Source organism: Budorcas taxicolor, chromosome 1 (assembly GCF_023091745.1).
Source record: "Budorcas taxicolor isolate Tak-1 chromosome 1, Takin1.1, whole genome shotgun sequence".
Taxonomy (NCBI): Eukaryota; Metazoa; Chordata; class Mammalia; order Artiodactyla; family Bovidae; genus Budorcas; species Budorcas taxicolor.
In genome coordinates this window covers 216,674,950-216,697,294 of record NC_068910.1, presented here as the reverse complement: position 1 = coordinate 216,697,294, position 22,345 = coordinate 216,674,950, and the positions used below count along the sequence as shown (strand labels likewise).

The following is a 22,345-nucleotide window of genomic DNA, read 5'->3' as shown; positions in this document are numbered from 1 at the left end:
ATTCATTGGAGAAGGAAATGGCAACCCACTCCAGTACTCTTGCCTGGAGAATCCCAGGGACGGAGGAGCCTGATGGGCTGCCGTCTATGGGGTCGCAGAGTCGGACACGACTGAAGCGACTTAGCAGCAGCAGCAGCAGCAAGCTTACCTTTTTAAAAGAATTCACCTAGCAGCTTATAAATTACAATTTTCACTTGTCTTAACTTTTGCAGATTTGGTGATTAAAATGAATCCTGCCCAAAGGGCTTAATTCTCTTAATTAAAATTGTATTATTTAAGAATTACCTTGGAGTTTAAATACTAAGTCAGTTATTTGGAGCTTCCCAAACTCCTCATTTGAAATTATTCTTCCAGTAGCCATAAAAATTTAATCCTCATGTAGTATGGTTATTTAGAGTCTTATGGTTGGTGTAAATCAAGGGTTGAAGTGACTGTTGAAAAATTACTATAACTCAGCATGAAAAATTTTAATCTGTCTCTGTGATTTAAAAATAGTTCAGCCGCAGATGTTACTCTGATTTGCCAAGTCCCCTTATTCCATAAATAAACACTGAGTGAACAGTAAGTACAACAAACTGGTAAATAAGTCTCCCCTGGTAAGGTTGGCTGCTTGGGTTAATGCATCACCCTGAGTACCATTTAGCACATTTCTGCTGTCAAGGACTGGGTGGCCCTCCAGTGACTGCTGAGAGACAGCGGGCATTTCTGTTCACTCAGGATACCAAGTCTGGCTTCCATTTGGGAGAGTCAGACAGAAAGGGTGTTGATTTCTTGTAATTCCTGAACATGAAGAGCAAAATAAGATTATTGGGTTTGCAATTTTTGTAAAGACTTGAATGTCCTTTTTGGGTATTATATGCCCAAGTTTTGTACAGTATGATGTTTATTGATTAGGGTAAATGAAATAAAACACTGAGGATTTGGTGTCTAGAAATAACTATGACCATTTTAATATTTATTTTACTAATGCATATCGTGGTACTAAAATGTGGACTTAGTGAGTGGTTACCTTACCTATAGTGAGGTAGGTGAAGCATGGACTTTGGAAACAGAACAACTCACTTCAGCCTAGTTGCCATATGCCATCCAGGGACCCTGGGCAAGTTACTTACTTTCTGAGAAGTTGTTTTTTTCCCCCCACAGTAGTGAAATGGATGTAATGATAATACCTAATCTTATTATTTTGAAAATTAAATGAAAATACATGGCATATAGTATTAAATATTAAATTAGTATTTTTTTTTAATTATTTCAACCACAATAACTACCACTTCATTGTGAAGTCATTAGCTCTGTTTTCCTGTTAATGAATTGCTTATTTGGCTATTAGATGATCTTAGGGAATAAATTTTGACTTATCAGAATTTATAGATATAATGGTTATATAGGAAAAAGTGTTTATCTTTTAGTTTTTAAATCTTGCTGCTATAATCTACTTTAAAATGGCTTAGGAAGAAATGTATATGGGTGTTTATGTGTAAACATGTGAAACAAATGTAAAATATTAGTAGTGGCCTCTACAGGGTGGGTATATGCAGTTTATCACACTATTTTTTTCTACCTTTTTTTGTATTTTATATTTTCACAATAAAAAAAGTTTAAAAATTGGCATCCTTTAATTAACAGAGCTCTTTATTTCCAGGTATGTGGAGTGCTGTATGCCACCTCCTATCAGTATGGCAGAAACCTCTGCTGTATGCATGGCAGCATCTGTAATCAGGAATGCCAAGCAGCCCCTTGTCATCATTGGGAAAGGTAGCATTGAATGGAACTCTAAATCTTGCTAGGCTTTCCAAAGAATGCCGATTCTGTTTAGAACTTGTCTTCATTGTTTGCTTCCCTGACGTCTTCCTCGGACAATAATCTGCCTGCAATGCAGGTTTGATCCCTGGGTTGGGAAGGTTCCCTGGAGAAGGAAATGGCAACCCACTCCAGTATTCTTGCCTGGAGAATCTCATGACAGAGGAGCCTGGTGGGTTACAGTCCATGGGGTCACAAGAGTCAGACACAACTCAGTGACAACAGCTGGTAGACAGACCTGATCATCAGTAAGTGTGGTGTGTGTAGAGAACTGAAGTGGGTTCTCGGGAGATAGCAACAAGGTTCTTGTGTGGTGATGTGGAAAAACAATTCAGAAGAGATGATGCTGTAGCTGCCCAGTGGAAAAAGACATGGGTCACTGGTCACGGAGTGAACATGGAGAACCCAGGCAGTCCAGGAAGAGGGAACCAAATGGACCAAGATATTGAGGCAAGAAGGAGAATGCAAGGAAGTGTTCTGGATTTTAAAAAAAGGAAATATTTTTCCTCCTGCACGGGTGAGAAAAGATTGTAAGGTATTTTTATAGGGGTGAGGGTTACATTGAATCTGAATGTACTACACTATTTGCTTGGATTCAGCAGAGAATTATAAACACTGGATGTAGAGTAATATTTACTAACTCTGAGAAAGAGCATAAAGTTAAATAGCTAAAATGACAGCCTTGGTAACATGAGAAACGAAATCATTTCTGTATCCAAACAGTGAGTTGTTTCCGGTGCCATTGAGGGTGTAAGAGATGGTTATTACCACAGGCGCATAATTGTAAATAAACAAATGATGTGACCGCCTCGGGTCTAGTCCTGTCGCAGTCACTGGATTATGGAACCTACGAAGTGATCTACAGAGCTTTAGAAACTTAGGCTCCTTGTTAGAATTTCCATACATAGACTAGACAATGTGCAGTCCTGGTTGGCTGGTGGTGGGGAGCAAAGTCTTTGCTTTCCCACCTGCACCTCCCAGTCTGTGTGTGTTCAGGTAATTGGTAGTAGCAGTAATTCAGTAGGAACATAGCACAGAACCGACAATTAAGAACAAGAGTGGAAGGTGCAACTTTTATTTGTGGGTAGACATACTTCAGAATAATTGATACTATTACTTGGCCAGGGGGAGGGAGGAATTAGAACTATTGCCTTCTTAAACATTTTAAAATACCAAAGATAAAAATCCATAAGTCACCATTTGTTTTGAGTTTAAGCCCTGAGCGGGAGAATCTTTGAGAAGTTCTAAAAGCAGTCTCACATGAACTCTTGTAAGTGTCTGGAGCTTAGCTGCCTTGTCCAGCACATTTGCATTTGTTGCAGGTGCTGCTTATGCGCATGCAGAGGAGAGCATCGGGAAGTTGGTGGAGCAGTGTAAATTGCCGTTCCTGCCCACCCCCATGGGGAAAGGTGTCATCCGTGACAACCATCCAAACTGTGTAGCTGCTGCCAGGTCCAGGTATGGGACAACTCCAGATTTCAAATACAATAGCTTGGTGCCGGGGTCCAGCCCCCGCAGGATCCAGCGGAACCCGAAGGAGAAACAGCGTCAGCAAAGAAAATGATTTAGAGAGAGATAAGGAAAGAATGGTGTAGATAAGAGAATAGAGGAAAGAAAAAGGCTCATATTCCTTGGTTTACACAGAAAGCTAATAAAGTCTTAGAAGCCCAGGCAGGAAAGTGAACGCAGAGAGCCTCTGTGTTCCAAGGGATCAGCCTGAAAAAGAGAGGGAGGGAGAGGGAGAGAGAAAAAAAGAAAAACACAGGGTGACCAAGCTTCTTCGGTGAGCGAGGCCCATTACTTTATTTTCAAAAAGGACTTTTATACCTTAACTTGTGCATAGAGGGAAATGAAAGATGCAAAGTCATACAGAGTCAGCCCAAAGATTACATCTGTTTTGTCTATATTGAAACCCGGATTTTTTCTGCATACCTTTCCCATAAGCAATGTTGTGTACATTATCTTTTGGCCTTGGAGGCCTGTGAACATTTTATGACCCTCTTGATAAAGGCTGCTCAACCAGAAAACTTATTTTCCCTTGAAATGTTTTTTCTTTATATTTGTAATCTATGTCAGCCTCAGAAAATGCTAAACAGAGTTACATTTCTCACAGAGCAAAGGTGCAGTGAGTTACAACAAAGAAAGAACCAGTTAGCTCAAAGGTCCGATGTGGTTGATTTCAAGGCTACACTTGTTTTTCTTACATTCCAACTGTGTTAACTAATGCACTCCCAGGTGCACAGTGGATAAGAGATATGGGAACTTAGCAACAAGCATTGCCGCAATAATGAAATCCTACACCAGCACTACTCTAATAACTTTGAACTCTTTGAAAGGCTCTATGTTTCAGGCTTCCCGTGCCTCTCACAGCTGGGAGGCCGTGAACAACGATCATGTGCGTAGCTGCCTCTGGATAAACCTGCCAAGCAAGCTAGAATGCTAACAGAGGGGGTTTGAATTGAAATATTCCTCTGATGTCCAGGAGACTTATTAGCTAGAGCCCTAAGTTGATTTTCTCCAGAGAAAGGTGGTCGGGATAGCCCTCTGTTAATGTCAGAGGAGTTGGTGAAAGTCATGAAATAATAAAACAGACAGATTCTGGTTTTAGGGTAGATGCTTGAGAAGGGGGGGCCCCTCGAGGCCTGATCTCACCTTTGCCCATCAGGCCTCTTCCTCATGGCCTTTGCCGTGGGCGGGATTCCCCACGCTGGCTGCTGGCAGCTTGGCACATTTCAGGCTCATTTAAATTAGTTTGTGACTTGAATGAATCTAGTAGAAGTTCTGAAAGAATCATGTATTTTTAAGCGTACCCGTTTCTTTTTACTTTTCAGCACTTTTAACGCTGTTCTCTATCTTCTGACCCTCATGATTTCAGATGAGAAATCTGTAGTCATTTGAATCTCTGATCCCCTATATGTGACATTATCTTGTTTTTCTGTGGCTACATTCAGAATCTTTTTTTTTTTATCTTTGGTTCTCAGCAGTTTGATTATGATGTATTTGGACACTTTTTTTTTTTTAAATTTATCTTGTTTGAGATTTTCTAATCTTCTTAAATCTATACATTGATGTCTTCACCAAATTTGCAAAGTTTTGACCATTATTTCTTCAAATATGTTTTTCTGCACCAGTGTTTTTTCCTGGAGTAACACAAATATCGTTGATATTGTCCCAGAGGTCCCTGAATAAGTGCTTCATTCTTTTTAATCCTTTTATCTTTTTTATATTTCCTCTTTCTCTGCTGAGAACTTTAAAAAGTTATTTATTTATTTATTTATTCATTCATTCACTGGTTTGTTTTTGGCTGTTCTGGGTCTTTGTTGCTGCACATAGGCTTTTCTCTAGTTGCAAACCAGCCGGGGCTATGTGGAGCCCAGGCAGTGTGGCTTGCAGGCTCCAGGAGGTGAGGTGTTTGGGCTGAGCAGTTGTGGGCGTGGCTTAGTTCCATGGCCTGTGGGATCTTCCCAGACCAGGGATTGAACCCGTGTCTCCTGCATTGGCACATGGGTTCTTAACCACGGGACCTCCAGGAAAGTCCTCTTTGCAGAGAACATTTATCTTCCCACTTATTTGAAAAGTATTTTTGTTTACCTTATAAAATATAGTCATAATAGCTGATTCAAAATACATTTACTAATGGGTCATCAGTACAATTGGTATCTATTCCTTATATTTTCTTCTGAAATTGGTTATCTTCTGTGTGTGCGTGTTGAGTAATTTTTGATTGTATCCTAGAATTTTGAATACTATGTTGTGAGATTCTAGATCGTATAGAAATCCTCTGTAGAAGGCTGATATTGTTTGTTTGTTTAACAGGCAGTTTGCTCGGTTGGGTTCAGACTGCAGGTCCTGTCTCACTCACTGTGGGCATAGTCCCAGGGTCGGGTAATCTCCAGGCCTCTGCTGTTCTCCTTTGAGGCTGCCCATTCGTGCCCAGCCCAGGGGTGAGCTGCAGCCCCCATTCTGGATGTGAACGTGCTGGTTCCTATCCAGAACAAGGGATTTCCTTTCTCTCTTAGGACACAGCCCAAACCCTACTCCCATTTCCTAGAATCCCTGTTCCTTCCCCTTGCTGATACCTTATAGTACCATACAACAGGTGCTGCCTTTGAGGCAATGTAGCAGGAAAAAAAAAAGATGTAAAAAAAAGGGACATGCCCCCATACTTTCCACACCACAGGGGCCTCTTTTCCCAGTTCCTCTTGCCTGAAAAACGAAGTTTCTCTTGGGAATTTAGCTGCTTAGGACTGTGGTCCAGTGGTTAATAAGACTGGGTACTTCCAAGCAGGAGGCATGGGTTCGATCCCTGATGAGGGAAGGTTGCGCATGCTGTGCAGTGTGGCTGAAGAAAAAAAGCAAGAAGACTGACCACAGTGCTACTGTGCTGCCCGCAGAGCACAGCTGGGAGAGAGACACAGAGAAAAAGGAAATTACAGAGCTTTTCCTCCATGCTTTCAGGCATTGTGGGTCCCTTTTCCTGATTTTCTGGCCAAAACACACTTTCTGATAAACCACTTTTTTTTCTTTTAATTTCTTTATTTTGAAATATTATACAAATGAAAGAGTAATTTAGTGAATACGGTGTAACCACCACTCCACTTCATCTAATATTAAGTATGTTGTTGCTTAAGGTTGTTCTGAGAAACAAAATATGACAAAATATGACAGATTTGTTTGTAGTCCCTGCGTGTCTTACCTGATCCCATACATTTCTTCCTCCCTCTGCACAGTCCACCGTTGTGCTACACTTGGTAATTTTCATGTTGTCATGCACACACTCAGGTAGCTTTGAGGATTTTTAAAATGTAATGTTTGCTGTTCAGCCTTTAATTTTACTCATTTAATGCTATTTTAATAGGCTCATAACTGTCCTTTTTTTCATAATAGTATACATTGTGTGGGCTTCCCTGGTCGCTCAGACGGTAAAGAATCTGCCTGTAATGCAGGAGACCTGGGTTTGATCCCTGGGTTGGGAAGATCCGCTAGAGAAGGGAATGGCAATCCATTTCAGTATTCTTGACTGGAAAATTCCATGCACAGAGAGCCTGGTGGGCTACAGTCCATGAAGTCACAAAGAGTACAACATGACTGAGTGACTAACACTCAGTCAAATTAATTATTACACTGTTTTCTTAAAATATGCGTTAACTTGGGTTGAACTGAAGTTTATCTTCATTCTTGTTGAATTTTAAGAAGGTAATATTGATGATATTAATAATGTAAAAAAGATTGTAAGGGGCTATAAATAATTGTATCAACAATTTTAAGGGTTTTGGAGTATCTATAAGCAAATCTATCTCTCCATTTCCAGTTTTTATGTGTTTGTTAAATTGGACCACAGGACTAAAACAGTATATATAAGGATAGCTTTTTTGACCGTATAGTTAAAATGATAGCTGAATTTCTGTGAAAAATAGCATAAACCACTACAGAAGACAAAAGCAAAAGATTCTCTTTGGGCAAAAGATAAGAAAAAAGGGAAACAAACAGTCAAGAAGTAGAAAGAACAAAACCTATGGCAATTATGATAATAAAAATTATCCTGCAAAAAAACGGAGACTTTCAATTGGATCAATAATAATGATGGTTATATGTATCATTAGAGCCACATTTAAAAATGATACAATGTAAAAACAAGCAAAGATGGATGAGGTAAACAAAAGGGAAGCAAGAGTTGATAGCTATGTTATTAGAGTGGATATCAAAGTAAAAATAAAAAACAAGTTATATTGACAAAAATATTAAGATATTAATATGTAAAACTATTACAAATACACTTGGTGTAATATTTTTTGAAAGCAGTTTGGGAAAGTGAATCAATCATCATAAAAATACCTGCTTCTAGGAATCAATGTGAAGTGGTCAAATAAAGATATGCAACCCAGACTATTAATAACAAAGAAAATATTCAGCAGTTGAGAAGAGATGAAATAAATTTGTGTCCAACAAAATGTGTAGCTTTTAAAATTTGTGTTTAAGAATAACAATAACAAGGGAAAGCATACGGTAAGCAAAAGTGCATGGGACAGTATTTAGTATATAAGCTCAACTATATAAAAATATACATGCATAGGAAAAAAGTGAAAGTAAAAGTCGCTCAGTCGAGTCCTACTTTTTGTGACCCCAAAGACTGTACAGTCCACGGGATTCTCCAGGCCAGAACACTGGAGTGGGGAGCCTTTCCCTTCTCCAGGGGATCTTCCCAACCCAGGGGTGGAACCCAGGTCTCCCGCATTGCAGGCAGATTAATGAAAGTATGCCAGGATATTCATACTAGTTTATAAGTTGATAGTAATATTGGGTAATTTTGGCTTTTTCCTTATACTTTCCTGTTTTTTCTTGATTATCTACAGTAGACTTGTAAAATTTTTCTAATGATGAAAAAGTAATAAATGCTATATAGTATGGTAGTATTTTCTGCTTATGTCAACTTTTATATTACCATTTAAATAGGATGACTTCATAAATTATTTAAGTTTGAAAGATCAAATTTACCATTTAAACCCATTCTGAGGAGCAGGGCAAACTCTAAATTATTTCGACTTTTCCAGATACTTTAGAAATTAATTTTAGAATAATTCAAATAAGAATGTAAATATACTTTTTGTTATATCAGATTTTTCTTTTTAATAGGGCTTTGCAATTTGCTGATGTAATTGTATTACTTGGTGCCAGATTAAATTGGATTTTGCATTTTGGACTGCCTCCAAGGTATCAGCCAGATGTGAAGTTTATCCAGGTACTCAAAGAGGAGAGATTTAAAGTCAAAGCTATGTGTCCTTTATTGTTCTCTCAGCGTTACCAGCTCTGCTTTCTTCTTGACTTTCATAAAGAACTGTTTCTCTTTTTACTTAGGTAGAATTTTATAAATTGTCTAGCATAATTGCAGGTACCAAAGTGAGCTGCCTTTTCAAGCCTGTGGAATATAATGTTTCACTTTGTTTCTAACCAGAAAACCTTTGAAAATCAAGTTTTAAATAGTTTGAAAAGCACAATTTACCTCTTCTTCAGAGTTAAAGGTAGACAAAAGAGTTTCAAGTAGGAGGTAAATTAGAACAAAACATTCAGCACTATTAGGAATTGAGTTGTTTCTTTAGATTCCCAAACTTTCAAACACCCTTTGGTTAGAAACCTCTAAACAGTGGTGCAACTATGTCATTAAACAATGTTTGGAATAAGCTTTTGTATCTTTGACTTCCCTGGTGGCTCAGACGGTAGAGCCTCTGTCTACAATGTGGGAGACCTGGGTTCAAGCCCTGGGTCGGGAAGATCCCCTGGAGAAGGAAATGGCAATCCACTCCAGTACTATTGCCTGGAAAATCCCATGGACAGAGGAGCCTAGTCGGCTACAGTCTATGGGGTCGCAAAGAGTCGAACACGACTGAGTGACTTCACTTTCACTTTCTTTGTATCTTTATGACCTTTATAAACTGGTTTCCCTACTGGTAGAAAAACCAGTACTGGTGTGTGTACAAACCTGTTTGCCCTACATAGATTGTATAAAGACCTTGCTACAGTGCTGTCTTCTCCCTGTTTACCTTTTACTTCCTAAGTCAACTTCTAGCAGGAACCATTGAAAACTAAAGCCACAGACAAGCAAAACTCGGCTTGTACTGGAAGATGCTGCCACCTCTTGATTACAGAATAGAGTCCATCCTGAGTTACTTCTCAGGAAGCTGTCTTCACTGACCCATGGCCATCCAGAAATGGAGCAGAATTCTGAGTAAATAGGGCATAGTTGTGCTTTTCCTGGATTGTTGTTCAGCCACTCAGTCGTGTCTGACTCTTTGTGACTCCACTGGACTGCAGCACGCCAGGCTTCCCTGTCCTTCACTATCTCCTGGAATCTGCTCAAACTCGTGTGCATTGAGTTGGTAACGCCATCCAACCATCTCATCCTCTGTCACCCCTTCTCCTCCTGCGCTCAGCCTTTCCCAACCTTTTCCAATGAGTGGCTCTCAAAATGTGGTTCCCGGACCAGCAATTTCAGCACCACTGGGAAGTCTGTTAGGAATGCACATTTTGGGGCGCCACCCTAAACCTCTTGAGAAAAGAAACTCTGAGGTGGATTCTTGCAGTCTCTGGTTTAACAAGCCTACCAGGTGGTTCTGATACATATTCAAATTTGAGAACTCCTGCTCTGAATAGGAATTCTAGTGTAATTAAGTATTCAAAACTATTATTAAGTATTCAAAACTATAATTGATCAACTCAAATGTGTTCCTGTGAGTATAGTGGAATAATACTGAAGTTCTACAGAGTAGATTTTAAGATGAGGGAAGTTAGTGAGGTTTCTGTACTAGCCATGATACTCATATAGTTCATGGATTTTTACTTTTATTAAGGAACTTCTTGAAAATCAAATCTTAATCATATGCTTATGTGTCACATGCACAGTCCATTTATTCAGTCTTGATTCTTTAATTATTTTTAAGAACATGGCTTTTTCTTTAGCCTTGTCTCTTTTTTAGGTTGATATCTGTGCAGAAGAATTGGGGAATAATGTAAGGCCTGCTGTGACCTTGCTTGGAGACATAAATGCTGTCACTAAACAGGTGAGAGCTTTCGCCCAGGTTCTAGTTTATGTGGCTTGGTCTTAACTGAAGTCAGTTCTTGAAAATGTTTCACTTGGTAACAGGTCTTTTAATATCTTAAATAAAATTTATGATAGAAAGCTATTCTTAAATATAACTATAGAACTTGGTAAATCCAACTCCTTATATATAGATCATTTGTATGTGAGTAAGTTAAGCATTTTTTAAATGAGTGACAATTTAAAGGCATTTATTTGGCAAACTGATCCAGCTATCTGAAAGATTATTATACAGCTTCCAGAGGAACTGAACTTAGAGCCAAGAAATGGCTTTACCTACTGGAAAAAATTCTAGCTTAGTGTTTCTTTTGGCAATAAAGATATTTTTACTCTTCAAGCTGTTACTAGTGACTTATCCAGATTCTTATTATTTGTATATAATTTATACATTTCACTGTGACAGGAGATAAAATATAGCATATTTATCACTTGGCTTTGGATATAAATTAGTGTCATAGTCATCATTACACAAAATTAGGGTGTGATCCCCAACCACATATTAAAACACTGGAGAATTTGATCTGTATCATGGGAATCCCTAGGTATTAGGGCTCTGAACCTTCTTGCCCAGGTTCTTTGACTTTCCTTCTAGTGTCAAACATAGAGGAGGACTTATGAACGCCCCTGCCTGTGATGTGTGCTTGGGGTATCACTTCTGTTTTGTTATGGGATCCCAGCTTCTGGCAGAGATTGTCACTGAACTAAGCAGAGGCTTTCTGTGGTACCTGTCTATCTTCTATCAGTCGTTTACTGCCAAGAGGAAAAACAGAATGTGAGTGATGTGAAGGGTAGGCTAGTGTAGCTATGTTGTCTTCTTTAGAAGAGATTTTTATGCTAATATGATTTAAGCTTATTTTTGAAAAGGAAAGAAAACGTTTCTTTTTTTTTAGCTTTTAGAACAATTTGATAAAACACCATGGCAGTATCCTCCTGAGAGCGAGTGGTGGAAAGTTCTGAGAGAAAAAATGAAGAGCAATGAAGCTTTATCCAAGGTAATACGGGACCCACTGAAATTCAAGAACGCCGCAGGTCCAAGGTTGTTAGTTCTGTCATAGCATGCATACATACGCATCCCTAAAATCACCGTGCATAAGATACACACACACACACATTCATGTATGTATTATGATAAATACAGCACCTGAGTTTCTTGTGAAACTGCGCACTGGAAGGGTTACCGGTTGTGAGCTACCGCGAAGCGGTGGAAAGTGGGGATCTGACCCCGGACAGAGCTGTGAGAGTCAGTGTGGGTGGCTGTGGCTCCTTATCCTCAGTTTGACCTTGGTACCAAATCACAGGAAATCTTTTGGAACCTTAAATCCTGGGGCATGTTGGGGCATGTTTTTCTGCCTTTAAGGTGTAAGTTCTTTAAGGCATTCATTTAAATAAGTGTTTCATCAAAATTAAAAATTTGATCTAATGTATAGCCACCTTTTTCTTATTTTTAATTTCAATTTTATTAAGGTATAAAATTATAAAGTAAAGTATATCATGGTACTTTGGTATACATACACACTGTGAAAGAATTCTCCCTATCTAGTTAATTAACACATCCATCCCCTCACTTTTATGTTACCTTGCAGTATGTTATGCTGCTGTGTTCTGTTCTGTTATGTCATTGAGACCATTTGTAGCCTTCTTTTTCAATTGAAATTTTTGTATCACTGCTGGAAATTCTTTCGCAACTTCCTCATCTGTGCTCAAGGCTTTACCTGGTAGCTGAACGCTTTGGAAATTGTAGTAATGTATGAAATTACCAAATCATCCACTGTTAGCCCAAAAATGCACCACTTCTGCAGGATTCTTCAGTTTCTCTTTAAAGGCTTTACTTATGGATAGTGTTTTCCCTTTGACTGTGGGCAAAGTTGTTTCTGATTTTTTTCCCCCACTGTTCTGTGTATCCCTCTGCACCTTGGTTCAGCTGGGTGCAGTTCTCTATGTTTGTGTAGTGTTTCTAACTGATAGAATCATGCATAAGCAAGTATGAAATTCCAGCTATACTCATTGTTCCCTAATATATCAATTGTCTTGGAATAAATTTGCATTTTCCAAACAGAGTTGATTGTATATGATTCTTTCTTTCTTTGGAATTTTAATCAGTGTCTGTTTCTTCTATCAAGAGCCAGTCATACATCTTTTTCCCAAATGATATTGTGATTAATTCCTTCTTTTCTGTAGGAATCACCTTGGTTTAAGATGGAAGGATCTTCCCTGTCTTCTCTGGTGCAGGAGTATAGGAGGATCCCTCATCCGTCTTGGGTATAATCTCCAGCAGATGAAAGTGGTCCAGGTGAAGAAGCAGCACTGGGACCAGATGGGGCTCTGCTGCTGATACTCTTAAATGCGTTTGGCCAGACAAGGCCCTTGACCTTGCTGCCTCCTCCATTCAGAGACCCCCCAGAGTAGTGGGTGAAGCACAGCCCCTTCTTAGTGCTGCGTGTAGGGAAGGACTAGGCTTTCAGATTTTCCAAAACCCCAGCTTCATTTCTTAGTTTTAGTATAAGCCATATTTTATATGAAAATCTTCTAGAATAAAATTTTCACTTTTTTTCTAAGGCAGTGTTTTCCTGAAAGTGCTCAAATAAGACTGTTTAGTTTTGCTTAAGCTGGTGTTTTTAGCTGTCTTTACTACGGGACATCTTGGTCTTTAATATGCTACTGTGCATTGTGGATCTTCAGGACGAGAGGTATTTCCTGGCTTATTTGATTGTGTCCCAAATTGGAACTGGGACCTGTTTTGTGTGGCCTATTCTCTAGGACTGTATACAAGTCAGATAGCTTCTCAGAGTGGTCATCTGATGGCCATTTGGGAATTTCATAGCTTACATTAGGTTGGTGAAAAAGTAATTGCAATTTTGGACTGTTAAATTTTAAATTATTATCAGTTCAGTTCAGTTCAGTCGCTCAGTTGTGTCCGACTCTTTGCGACCCCATGAATCGCAGCACACCAGGCCTCCCTGTCCATCACCAACTCCCGGACTTCACTCAGACTCACGTCCATCGAGTCAGTGATGCCATCCAGCCATCTCATCCTCGGTCGTCCCCTTTTCCTCCTGCCCCCAATCCCTCCCAGCATCAGAGTCTTTTCCAATGAGTCAACTCTTTGCATGAGGTGGCCAAAGTACTGGAGTTTCAGCTTTAGCATCATTCCTTCCAAAGAAATCCCAGGGTTGATCTCCTTCAGAATGGACTGGTTGAATCTCCTTGCAGTCCAAGGGACTCTCAGGAGTCTTCTCCAACACCACAGTTCAAAAGCATCGATTCTTTGGCGCTCAGCCTTCTTCACAGTCCAACTCTCACATCCATACATGACCACAGGAAAAACCATATCCTTGACTAGACGGACCTTAGTCGGCAAAGTAACGTCTCTGCTTTTGAATATGCTATCTACGTTGGTCATAACTTTTCTTCCAAGGAGTAAGCGTCTTAATTTCATGGCTGCAATCACTATCTACAGTGATTCTGGAGCCCAAAAAAATAAAGTCTGACACTGTTTCTACTGTTTCCCCGTCTATTTCCCATGGAGTGCTGGGACCAGATGCCATGATCTTCGTTTTCTGAATGTTGAACTTTAAGCCAACTTTTTCACTCTCCTCTTTCACTTTCATCAAGAGGCTTTTTAGTTCCTCTTCACTTTCTGCCATAAAGGTGGTGTCATCTGCGTATCTGAGGTTATTGATATTTCTCCCGCCAATCTTGATTCTAGCTTGTGCTTCATCCAGTCCAGCGTTTCTCATGATGTACTCTGCATATAAGTTAAATAAGCAGGGTGACAATATACAGCCTTGACGTACTCCTTTTCCTATTTGGAGCCAGTCTGTTGTTTCATGTCCAGTTCTAACTGTTGCTTCCTGACCTGCATACAGATTTCTCAGGAGGCAGGTTAGGTGGTCTGGTATTCCCATCTCTTTCAGAATTTTCCAGTTTATTGTGATCCACACAGTCAAAGGCTTTGGCATAGTCAATAAAGCAGAAATAACTAGGCTCAAACACATCTTTATTAATCAAAATAAGACCTGTTACAATTAACACATTTTTGCCAACAAGAAATAAGTTTGTTGATGCCTGTAGCATAAAAATCCATGCTTTGGGATTCAGTGAACTCTTGGAAAGCATTTTCTACCTCCTGTTGGTTATGGAAGCATTTTCCCTGTGAAAAGTTGTCAAGATGCTTGAAGATGTGGTAGTCGGTTGGCAAGAAGTCAGATGAACATGGCGGGTGAAGCAAAACTTCATCGTCCAATTTGTTCAACTTTGGACATGTGGGTTGTGTGGCATGTGGTCGGGCGTTGTCGTGGAGAAGAATTAGGCCCATTCTGTTCATCAGTACCAGTTGCAGATGTTGCGATTTTCAGTGCATCTCATCGATTTGCTGAGCACTCCTCAGATGTGATGGCTTCACTGGGATTCAGAAAGCTGTAGTGGATCGGATGGGCAGCAGACCACCAGACAGTGACCATGGCCGTTTTTGTTGGAAGTTTGGCTTTGGGAAGAGTTTTGGAGCTTCTTCTCGGTCTAGCCACTGAGCTGGTCATCGCCAGTTGTCATGTAAAATCTACTTTTTGTCTTACGTCACAGTCCAATCAAAAAATGGTTCGTTGTTGCATAGAATAAGAAAGGACAACACTTCAAAATGACAATTTTTTTGATTTCTGGTCACCTCATGAGGTACTCACTCACTAAAGTTTTTCGCCTTTCCATTTTGCTTCAAATGCCAAACAACTGTAGAATGGTCAACACTGAGGTTTTGGACAACTTCTCAGGTAAGGGATCAGCTTACAGTCAGCTTCAATGATTGCTCTTCGTGGGTCATTGTCAACTTCTGATGGCTGGCTACTGTACTTCCCATCTTCAAGGCTTTTGTCTCCTTTGCAAAACTTCCTGTACCACCACTGCAGTGTACATTTGTTAGCAGCTCCTGGGCTTAACGCGTTGACGTTGTGAGTTTTCTCTGCTGCTTTATGACCCATTTTGAACTCAAATAAGAAAATTGCTCGGATTTGCTTTTTGTCTTAACATCATTTGCCTAGTCTAAAATAAATATAAAATAAACAGAAAATAATGTCATAAGCAAAAAAACACAAAGTGAGAAATGCAGGTGAAAATGATGTATAACATAACCACATTTATTTAAGAATGTATTCCAATATTGAACAACAAAGTTCAACAGTGCAAAACCGCAGTTATTTTTGCACCAACCTAAATAGTTGTTGCAAATCAGTTCAAAAGTAGCTTATTGATTATTTTTATTCTCATTGTATCCTAATCTAATTTGATTATATTTCCTTCTAATATTTTAGGAATTAGCTTCCAAAAAATCTCTGCCTATGAACTATTACACAGTATTCTACCATGTTCAAGAACAGCTACCCAGAGACTGTTTTGTGGTGAGTGAAGGAGCAAATACTATGGATATTGGACGCACTGTGATTCAAAACTACCTTCCTCGCCACAGGTAAGGCTTCCAAAAAAGGAATTATAATGAAATAATGTGTTCAATTAGAAACAACAAAAAGCAAACTAATAAAAACATTTGAAAATTCTATGTGGCCATAAGGACATACTTCATAAATGTATTTTTAGGAAAGGTTTTGGAGCACTTCTGTGCTTGGTATGAGACTGATGAGCTGCCTGTTACCCTAAAGAGGCAACTTAAAAAACACTTGCTCCTTAAAAGTAAAGCTATGACAAACCTATAGCATATTAAAAAGCAGAGACATCACTTTGTCAGCAAAGGTGTGTGTAGTCAAAGCTGTGGTTTTCCCAGCAGTTATGTATGGATGTGAGAGTTGGACCATAAAGAAGGCGGAGTGCCAAAAGATTGATGCTTTCAAATTGTGGTGCTGGAGAAGACTCTGAGAGTCCCTTGGACTACAAGGAGATAAAACCAGTCAATCTTAGGGGAATTCAACCCTGCATATTCATTGGAAGGACTGATGCTGAAGCTCTAATACTTTGGCCACCTGATGGAAGAACCAACACACTGGAAAAGACACTGCTGCTGGGAAAGATTGAAGGCAAAAGGAAAAGGGACTGGCAGAGGATAAGATGGTTAGATAGCATCACTGACTCGATGGACATGAATTTGAGCAAACTCTGGAAAATAGTAGAAAATAGAGGAGCCTGGCATTCTGCAGTCCATAGGGTCAAACACGACTTAGCAACTGAACAGCAATGCTTGGTGTGTCCTGAGGTCATGTGATAATTTGTGTACTCAGTGTTCTGAGGATATATTCACAGTCTTCCAAGCAATCATAGGTGATTTTTCCCATTCATTCTGCTTATCCGTAACAAATTAGTTTCTCACAGTCTTAAAACTTAATAATAAGGAGAATGTTTTTATTGTTCTTTATTGTTCCATGAGCCATGTGGATATGACTAGATCTGTGCCAACCCACCGTCTGTGATATGCCCAGAGAGTTTCATTTTAGCTCTGTTCCCCAACAGACTTGATGCTGGTACTTTTGGAACAATGGGAGTCGGTTTGGGATTTGCCATTGCAGCTGCTATAGTGGCTAAAGATAGAAACCCAGGGAAGCGTGTCATCTGTGTGGAAGGAGACAGTGCATTTGGATTTTCTGGCATGGAAGTAGAAACCATCTGCAGGTAAAAAAGCATCCTGAATCAGGGCATTTCTTTCTCTGAAATATGAAAAATTATACCCAAGACCCACTTGCCTAATGCAAAACAGGGGAGTAGATTTTAGGTCACTGAAAAAAAGTTCTGGTCTGAGAAACTCTTGATTTCTTTGGGGAGATAGCAGAGCTTGGTGGTTAAGAGCGCAGCCTCTGGGTCAGATGGCCTGGATTATTTAAATGCTGGCTGTTCCACCAAGACCCGAAATAAGTCTCTTAACCAAACTTCAGTCTCCTCCAAAGCAGGGATAGGAGTCACACTAGTTCCTGCCTTAAAGGACAGTTGTGAGGAACAGTTGAAGCAACCTAGGTGAGCGACTTCACTTTCGCTTTTCACTCTCACGCATTGGAGAAGGAAATGGCAACCCACTCCAGTGTCCTTGCCTGGAGAATCCCAAGGACGGGGGAGCCTGGTGGGCTGCCATCTATGGGGTCGCACAGGGTCGGACATGACTGAAGCGACTTAGCAGCAGCAGCAGGTGCTTCAGTGGGGGATTAAATATGGAAGGTGTCGTTCTAGTTAGCGTCCAGATCTGTGAAAACCAAGGTTCAGAAAAACTCAGTGATTTGCCCAAGGTACACAGCTGCACAGTGGTAGGATCAGTCTGCCAGCCACTAACCTTTCACTGTTTCTACCACTCCATGATATTTCTGTTAATAATTTGATAATCTTTATTAGGGTTTCCCTGATAGCTCAGAGGGTAAAGAGTCTGCCTGCAGTGCAGGAGACTGGGGTTTCACCCCCGAGTCGGAAAGATCCCCTGGAGAAGGGCATGGCAGCCCACTCCAGTCTTCTTGCCTGGAGAATCCCATGGACAGAGGAGCCTGGCATGCTACAGTCCATGGAGTCACAAAGAGTCAGACACAACTGAGCGACTTTCACTTTCACTAGGATATCAAATGCTCAATTTTTAGTCTTACCCTAATACTACAAAAGAGCCTGTGGAAAACTATCCATTTTCAAGTTAAAATTTTAATCCAATGAAAAGAAATTGCTTTCGAATGGAAAATGATTTCCTTTATATTTTGCTCTCAATTTTAGATACAACTTGCCAATTGTACTTTTGGTGGTGAATAATAATGGAATTTATCAAGGTTTTGATACAGATAGTTGGAAGGAAATGTTAAAATTTGGAGATGCTACTACAGTGTAAGTAACCCGGAATAACATATATTTACTTTTCTCGTCTAGTTTAATCTCTGTTTAAAAAGTGTGCTGTACCGGAGTGTGCCTGTGTGGTGTAAGTATTGCTTCTTTCCACGGCCGGCTGCTCTACAGGGCAGAAGCTCTGTCTGCATGGTTCCTTTTCACACAACCATCCTTGATTGGCACTTCAATGAGCACTTTATGATCAGGGAGCCACTGAAGTCTCAGGTGAATGAGTTTGATGTCTAAGCCTTATTAACAAAAAAGCTTATTGCAAAATGCTTCTAGTCCTACTATTCCTACTGCACAATATAGGAATATAGATGTTTAGATATTATTTATGATACGGAGGTCTTCCTTCCTTTTACCATGCTAAATTTTGGTCATCTGATGCCAGAGTCACACTGAGACAGTGCTGTGGCTGGCCGTGGGATGTGAGAGATGGAATCGGGCAGCAGGGCATGGTATGTTTCTTAAGCCTTGCTGACTTTGTTGTTTTGTTGTGACTTGCTGCTTTGTAGTAATCACTCCTTTTTTCTGCGTTTTTATGAGGAGAGGGATTCGTAATAGTTGATGGTATAGCTTACACTGTCCAGCAAGGTAGCTACTAGCCACATTTGGCTGTTTAAGTTTAAATTAAAAATTCAGTTCCTCTTTTTAACCAGTTACGTTTAAAGTGCTCAGAGCAGCAGGTCACTAGTAGCCACTGTATTGGGCGGAACAGATACAAAAATTTCCATCATCATGGAAAGTTCATTAGACATTGTCACATAGACAATAAAAAATGTATGGAAAGTTTAATGTAGAGGCATCTCAGTTTACATATGCCTTTCAATTTAGCTGAAATTTTCCCACAAGTTATTTCAGACAATCTTTTCTGTTGACTATGAATGACCTTCTTTTTTTAGGGCCCCTCCAATGTCTCTTCTGCCCCACTCACATTATGAGCACGTCATGACTGCATTTGGAGGCAAAGGGTATTTTGTACAAACACCAGAAGAACTCCAGAAATCCCTGAGGCAGAGCCTGGCAGACACAACTAATCCTTCCCTTATCAACATCATGATTGAGCCGCAAGCCACACGGAAAGCCCAGGTAAAGGCAATTGCTAAGCAGAAAGCAGAAATGCATCTCCAGCCCACCCGCAAAAGTATCTACCAAATAGGACACCCTCTTATGTGCAGAGTTCTGTGTAAACCATTTCTGAGTTGGTCACTGTCATCTGCTTGTTCAATGAGTATTTTGTTAAGATAGGTATTAGATGTGCTATGTCAGGTGCTAAGAATAGCTTAGTGAGCAAAACTAGGCTCAGTTCTCACCTCGTGGAGTTTATTGTCCAGTCAGAAAGTACAGTCCGTCGCCTCTCAACTAGAATGTATCACGGTAGGGTGAGGCAATTCCTCTGAAGGAAAGAAACTCAGTTCTGAATAAGCATAAAGGAATCCAAGAAGTTGTGGAGGAAAGGGAACCTTCCTACACTGTTGATGGGAGTGTAAAGTGGTGCAGCCACTGTGGAAAACTATGGAAGTTCCTCAAAAAAGTAAAAATAGAGTTGCCGTATGATCCGGCAATCCTGCTCCTGGACGTCTATCTGATGAAAACCATAATTTGAAAAGATACATGCACCCCAGTGTTCACTGCAGCGTTATTTGGAATAATGAAGACATGGAAGCAGCCTAAATGTCCGTCAGGAGATGAGCAGATAAAAATGCAGCACCTGCATGCAATGGAACATTGCTCAGCTGTAAGAGGGACAAAGCTATGCCATTTGCAGCAACACGGGTGGACCTGGAGATTATCGTATTGAGTGACGTGAGTCAGAAAGACAAATACTGTCTGGTATCATTTGTAGGTGGAATCTAAAATTTGACACAAATGAACTTGCCTGTGAAACAGAAGCTGACTGATACAGAGAGCAGATTTGGGGTTGCCGCGGGGGAGGGCGAGAGGGAAGGGATGGATTGGGAGTTTAGGATCAGCAGGTGCAAACTATGATCTATAAAATGGGTAGGCAACAGAGTCCTACTGTATAACACAGGGAACTATGTTCAAAAGTCTATTATAAGCCTTAATGGAAAAGAACATGAAAAAGGATATCTGTATACATGTATAATGGAATCACTTTGCTATTTAGCAGAAATTAACACAACATTGTAAATCAACTAAGTATACTTCAATAAAATAAATTTGGAAACAAACAAAAAAACCCACAAAGGAATTCAGTTTATACTGGAGTCACCAGGAAGTCTTCTCAGAAGTGATGCTTAAACTGAGAGCTGAAGGATAAGTAGGGAAGTAGGACATGCTCAGCAAAGAAGCAAGAAGAACGCCGTGCACAGGCTGTTTAGCAGGACAGAGCATGGCAAGTCCAGAAAACTGAGAGAAGGCCAAAGTGGCTGGAAGGCAGAGAGTGGATATAGTCTCAATAGGATATGAGATTATATAATAGGGTAATTTGGGCAATTATATTCAAAGGTACTTTGGCCTCTAAAGCAGAACTGCAGTATAGACTATAGCAGTACAATAAATGATAAATTTTATAGTCTCTTCCTCTTCCATTCCAGATGAAGTTGCTTTTCATACTTAACTTTGTACTTTGATCCTGGTCCAGCTACTTTTGCTTTCTCTTATATACCTGGCCTTCAAGCTTACACCTTGCATATCAGCTGTTGTTTTCAATGTTTTGTATATTTTTTCAAGGAGTTTTTGTCTTGGTTCTTTATACATCTGCTGTTAGATTTTTTTCTGTTTTGAACAAGGCAGTGGACAAATGGGCAAAACGGACACCTGATAGTAAATGAAATGTAAATTAACTTACTTAGAATCTATGAAATATATAGAATTGTACTAAAATTCTGTTTTTATAAAACAGATAACAAGGACTTTGGTAAAAGGAATAAAGGGGAACTACAAAACAGCCAGAAAAGAACAAAATGGCAATAAGTACATACTTATCAGTAATTACTTTAAATATTAATCTATTAAGTTCTTGAATCAAAATAAATAGAGTGGCTGAATGGATAAAAGATACATCTATATCTTATGCCTATAAGAGACTCACTTCAGTTATAAGAACACACACAGACTGAAAATAAAGAGATGGAAAAAAATAATTCATGCAAATAGAAACCAAATGAAAGCTAGAGTGGGTGTACTTATATCAGATAAAATAGACTTCAAAACAAAAGACTGTAATAAGAGAAAAAGAGGCGCTTTATTTAATGATAAAAGAGTCAATCCAACAAAAAGACGTAACATTTATAAGTATGCATGCAAGATAGGAAAATACACACATACACATGGATAGAAAGCAAATATTTACAGACCTAAAGAGAAGGAGACATCAATATAATAATATTCAGGAACTTTAACATCCACTTACATCAGTGATAGCTTATCCAGACACAAAATCAGTTAGGAAACATCAACCTTAGATGACGCATTTGAACAGATGGACTTAACTTACTGACTGAAAACATTTCAATATACACTTACATGACAAATCATTGGCCACAGGCGTTGCTGCTGCTGCTGCTGAGTCGCTTCAGTCGTGTCTGACTCTGTGCGACCACATAGACGGCAGCCCACCAGCCTCCCCCGTCCCTGGGATTCTCCAGGCAAGAACACTGAGTGGGTTGCCATTTCCTTCTCCAATGCAGGAAAGTGAAAAGTGAAAGTGAAGTCGCTCAGTCGTGTCTGACCCTCAGCGACCCCATGGACTGCAGCCTTCCAGGCTCCTCCGTCCATGGGATTTTCCAGGCCACAGGCATTAGTTTCTGCAAAAACTCCCCAGTCAATAATATATGTATTCAGAACATTCCTTTCAAAAACAGCAGTATACACATTTCTTTTCAAGTGCACATGAAACATTCTCCAGGATAGGTCATATGTTAGGACACAAAACAAATCTTCATAAATTTAAGAATAAAATCATACAAAGCATCTTTTTCAGCCACCATAGTGTGAAACTTGAAATCAATTACCAAAGAAAAGTAGAAAACGTGGAGCTGAAACAACATGTTACTGAGCAGGAAAGAGGTCGAAGAAGAAATTTAAAAAAAATTTTTTTATAATGTCTGAGACAAATGAAAATGGAAATAAAATGTATCAAAATTTATGGGATGCAGCAAAAGCAGGTCTCAGAAGTTCATAGCAATAAAAGCCTACCTC

The 22,345-nt window shown here is 39.7% G+C and overlaps 1 protein-coding gene across 2 annotated transcripts in view; it reads left to right on the top strand.

Moving 5' to 3' along the window:
- Nucleotides 1-22,345, top strand: part of HACL1 (2-hydroxyacyl-CoA lyase 1) — a 44,706-nt gene that overhangs the window by 12,700 nt on the left and 9,661 nt on the right. For both annotated transcript variants that reach the window (XM_052638322.1, XM_052638321.1), the window contains 9 exons: nt 1,643-1,755; nt 3,123-3,258; nt 8,434-8,539; nt 10,272-10,355; nt 11,284-11,385; nt 15,694-15,848; nt 16,841-16,999; nt 18,071-18,178; nt 19,084-19,270. In XM_052638322.1, the coding sequence (XP_052494282.1) occupies nt 1,643-1,755; nt 3,123-3,258; nt 8,434-8,539; nt 10,272-10,355; nt 11,284-11,385; nt 15,694-15,848; nt 16,841-16,999; nt 18,071-18,178; nt 19,084-19,270 (1,150 nt within the window). The remainder of the gene's footprint in view (nt 1-1,642; nt 1,756-3,122; nt 3,259-8,433; nt 8,540-10,271; nt 10,356-11,283; nt 11,386-15,693; nt 15,849-16,840; nt 17,000-18,070; nt 18,179-19,083; nt 19,271-22,345) is intronic.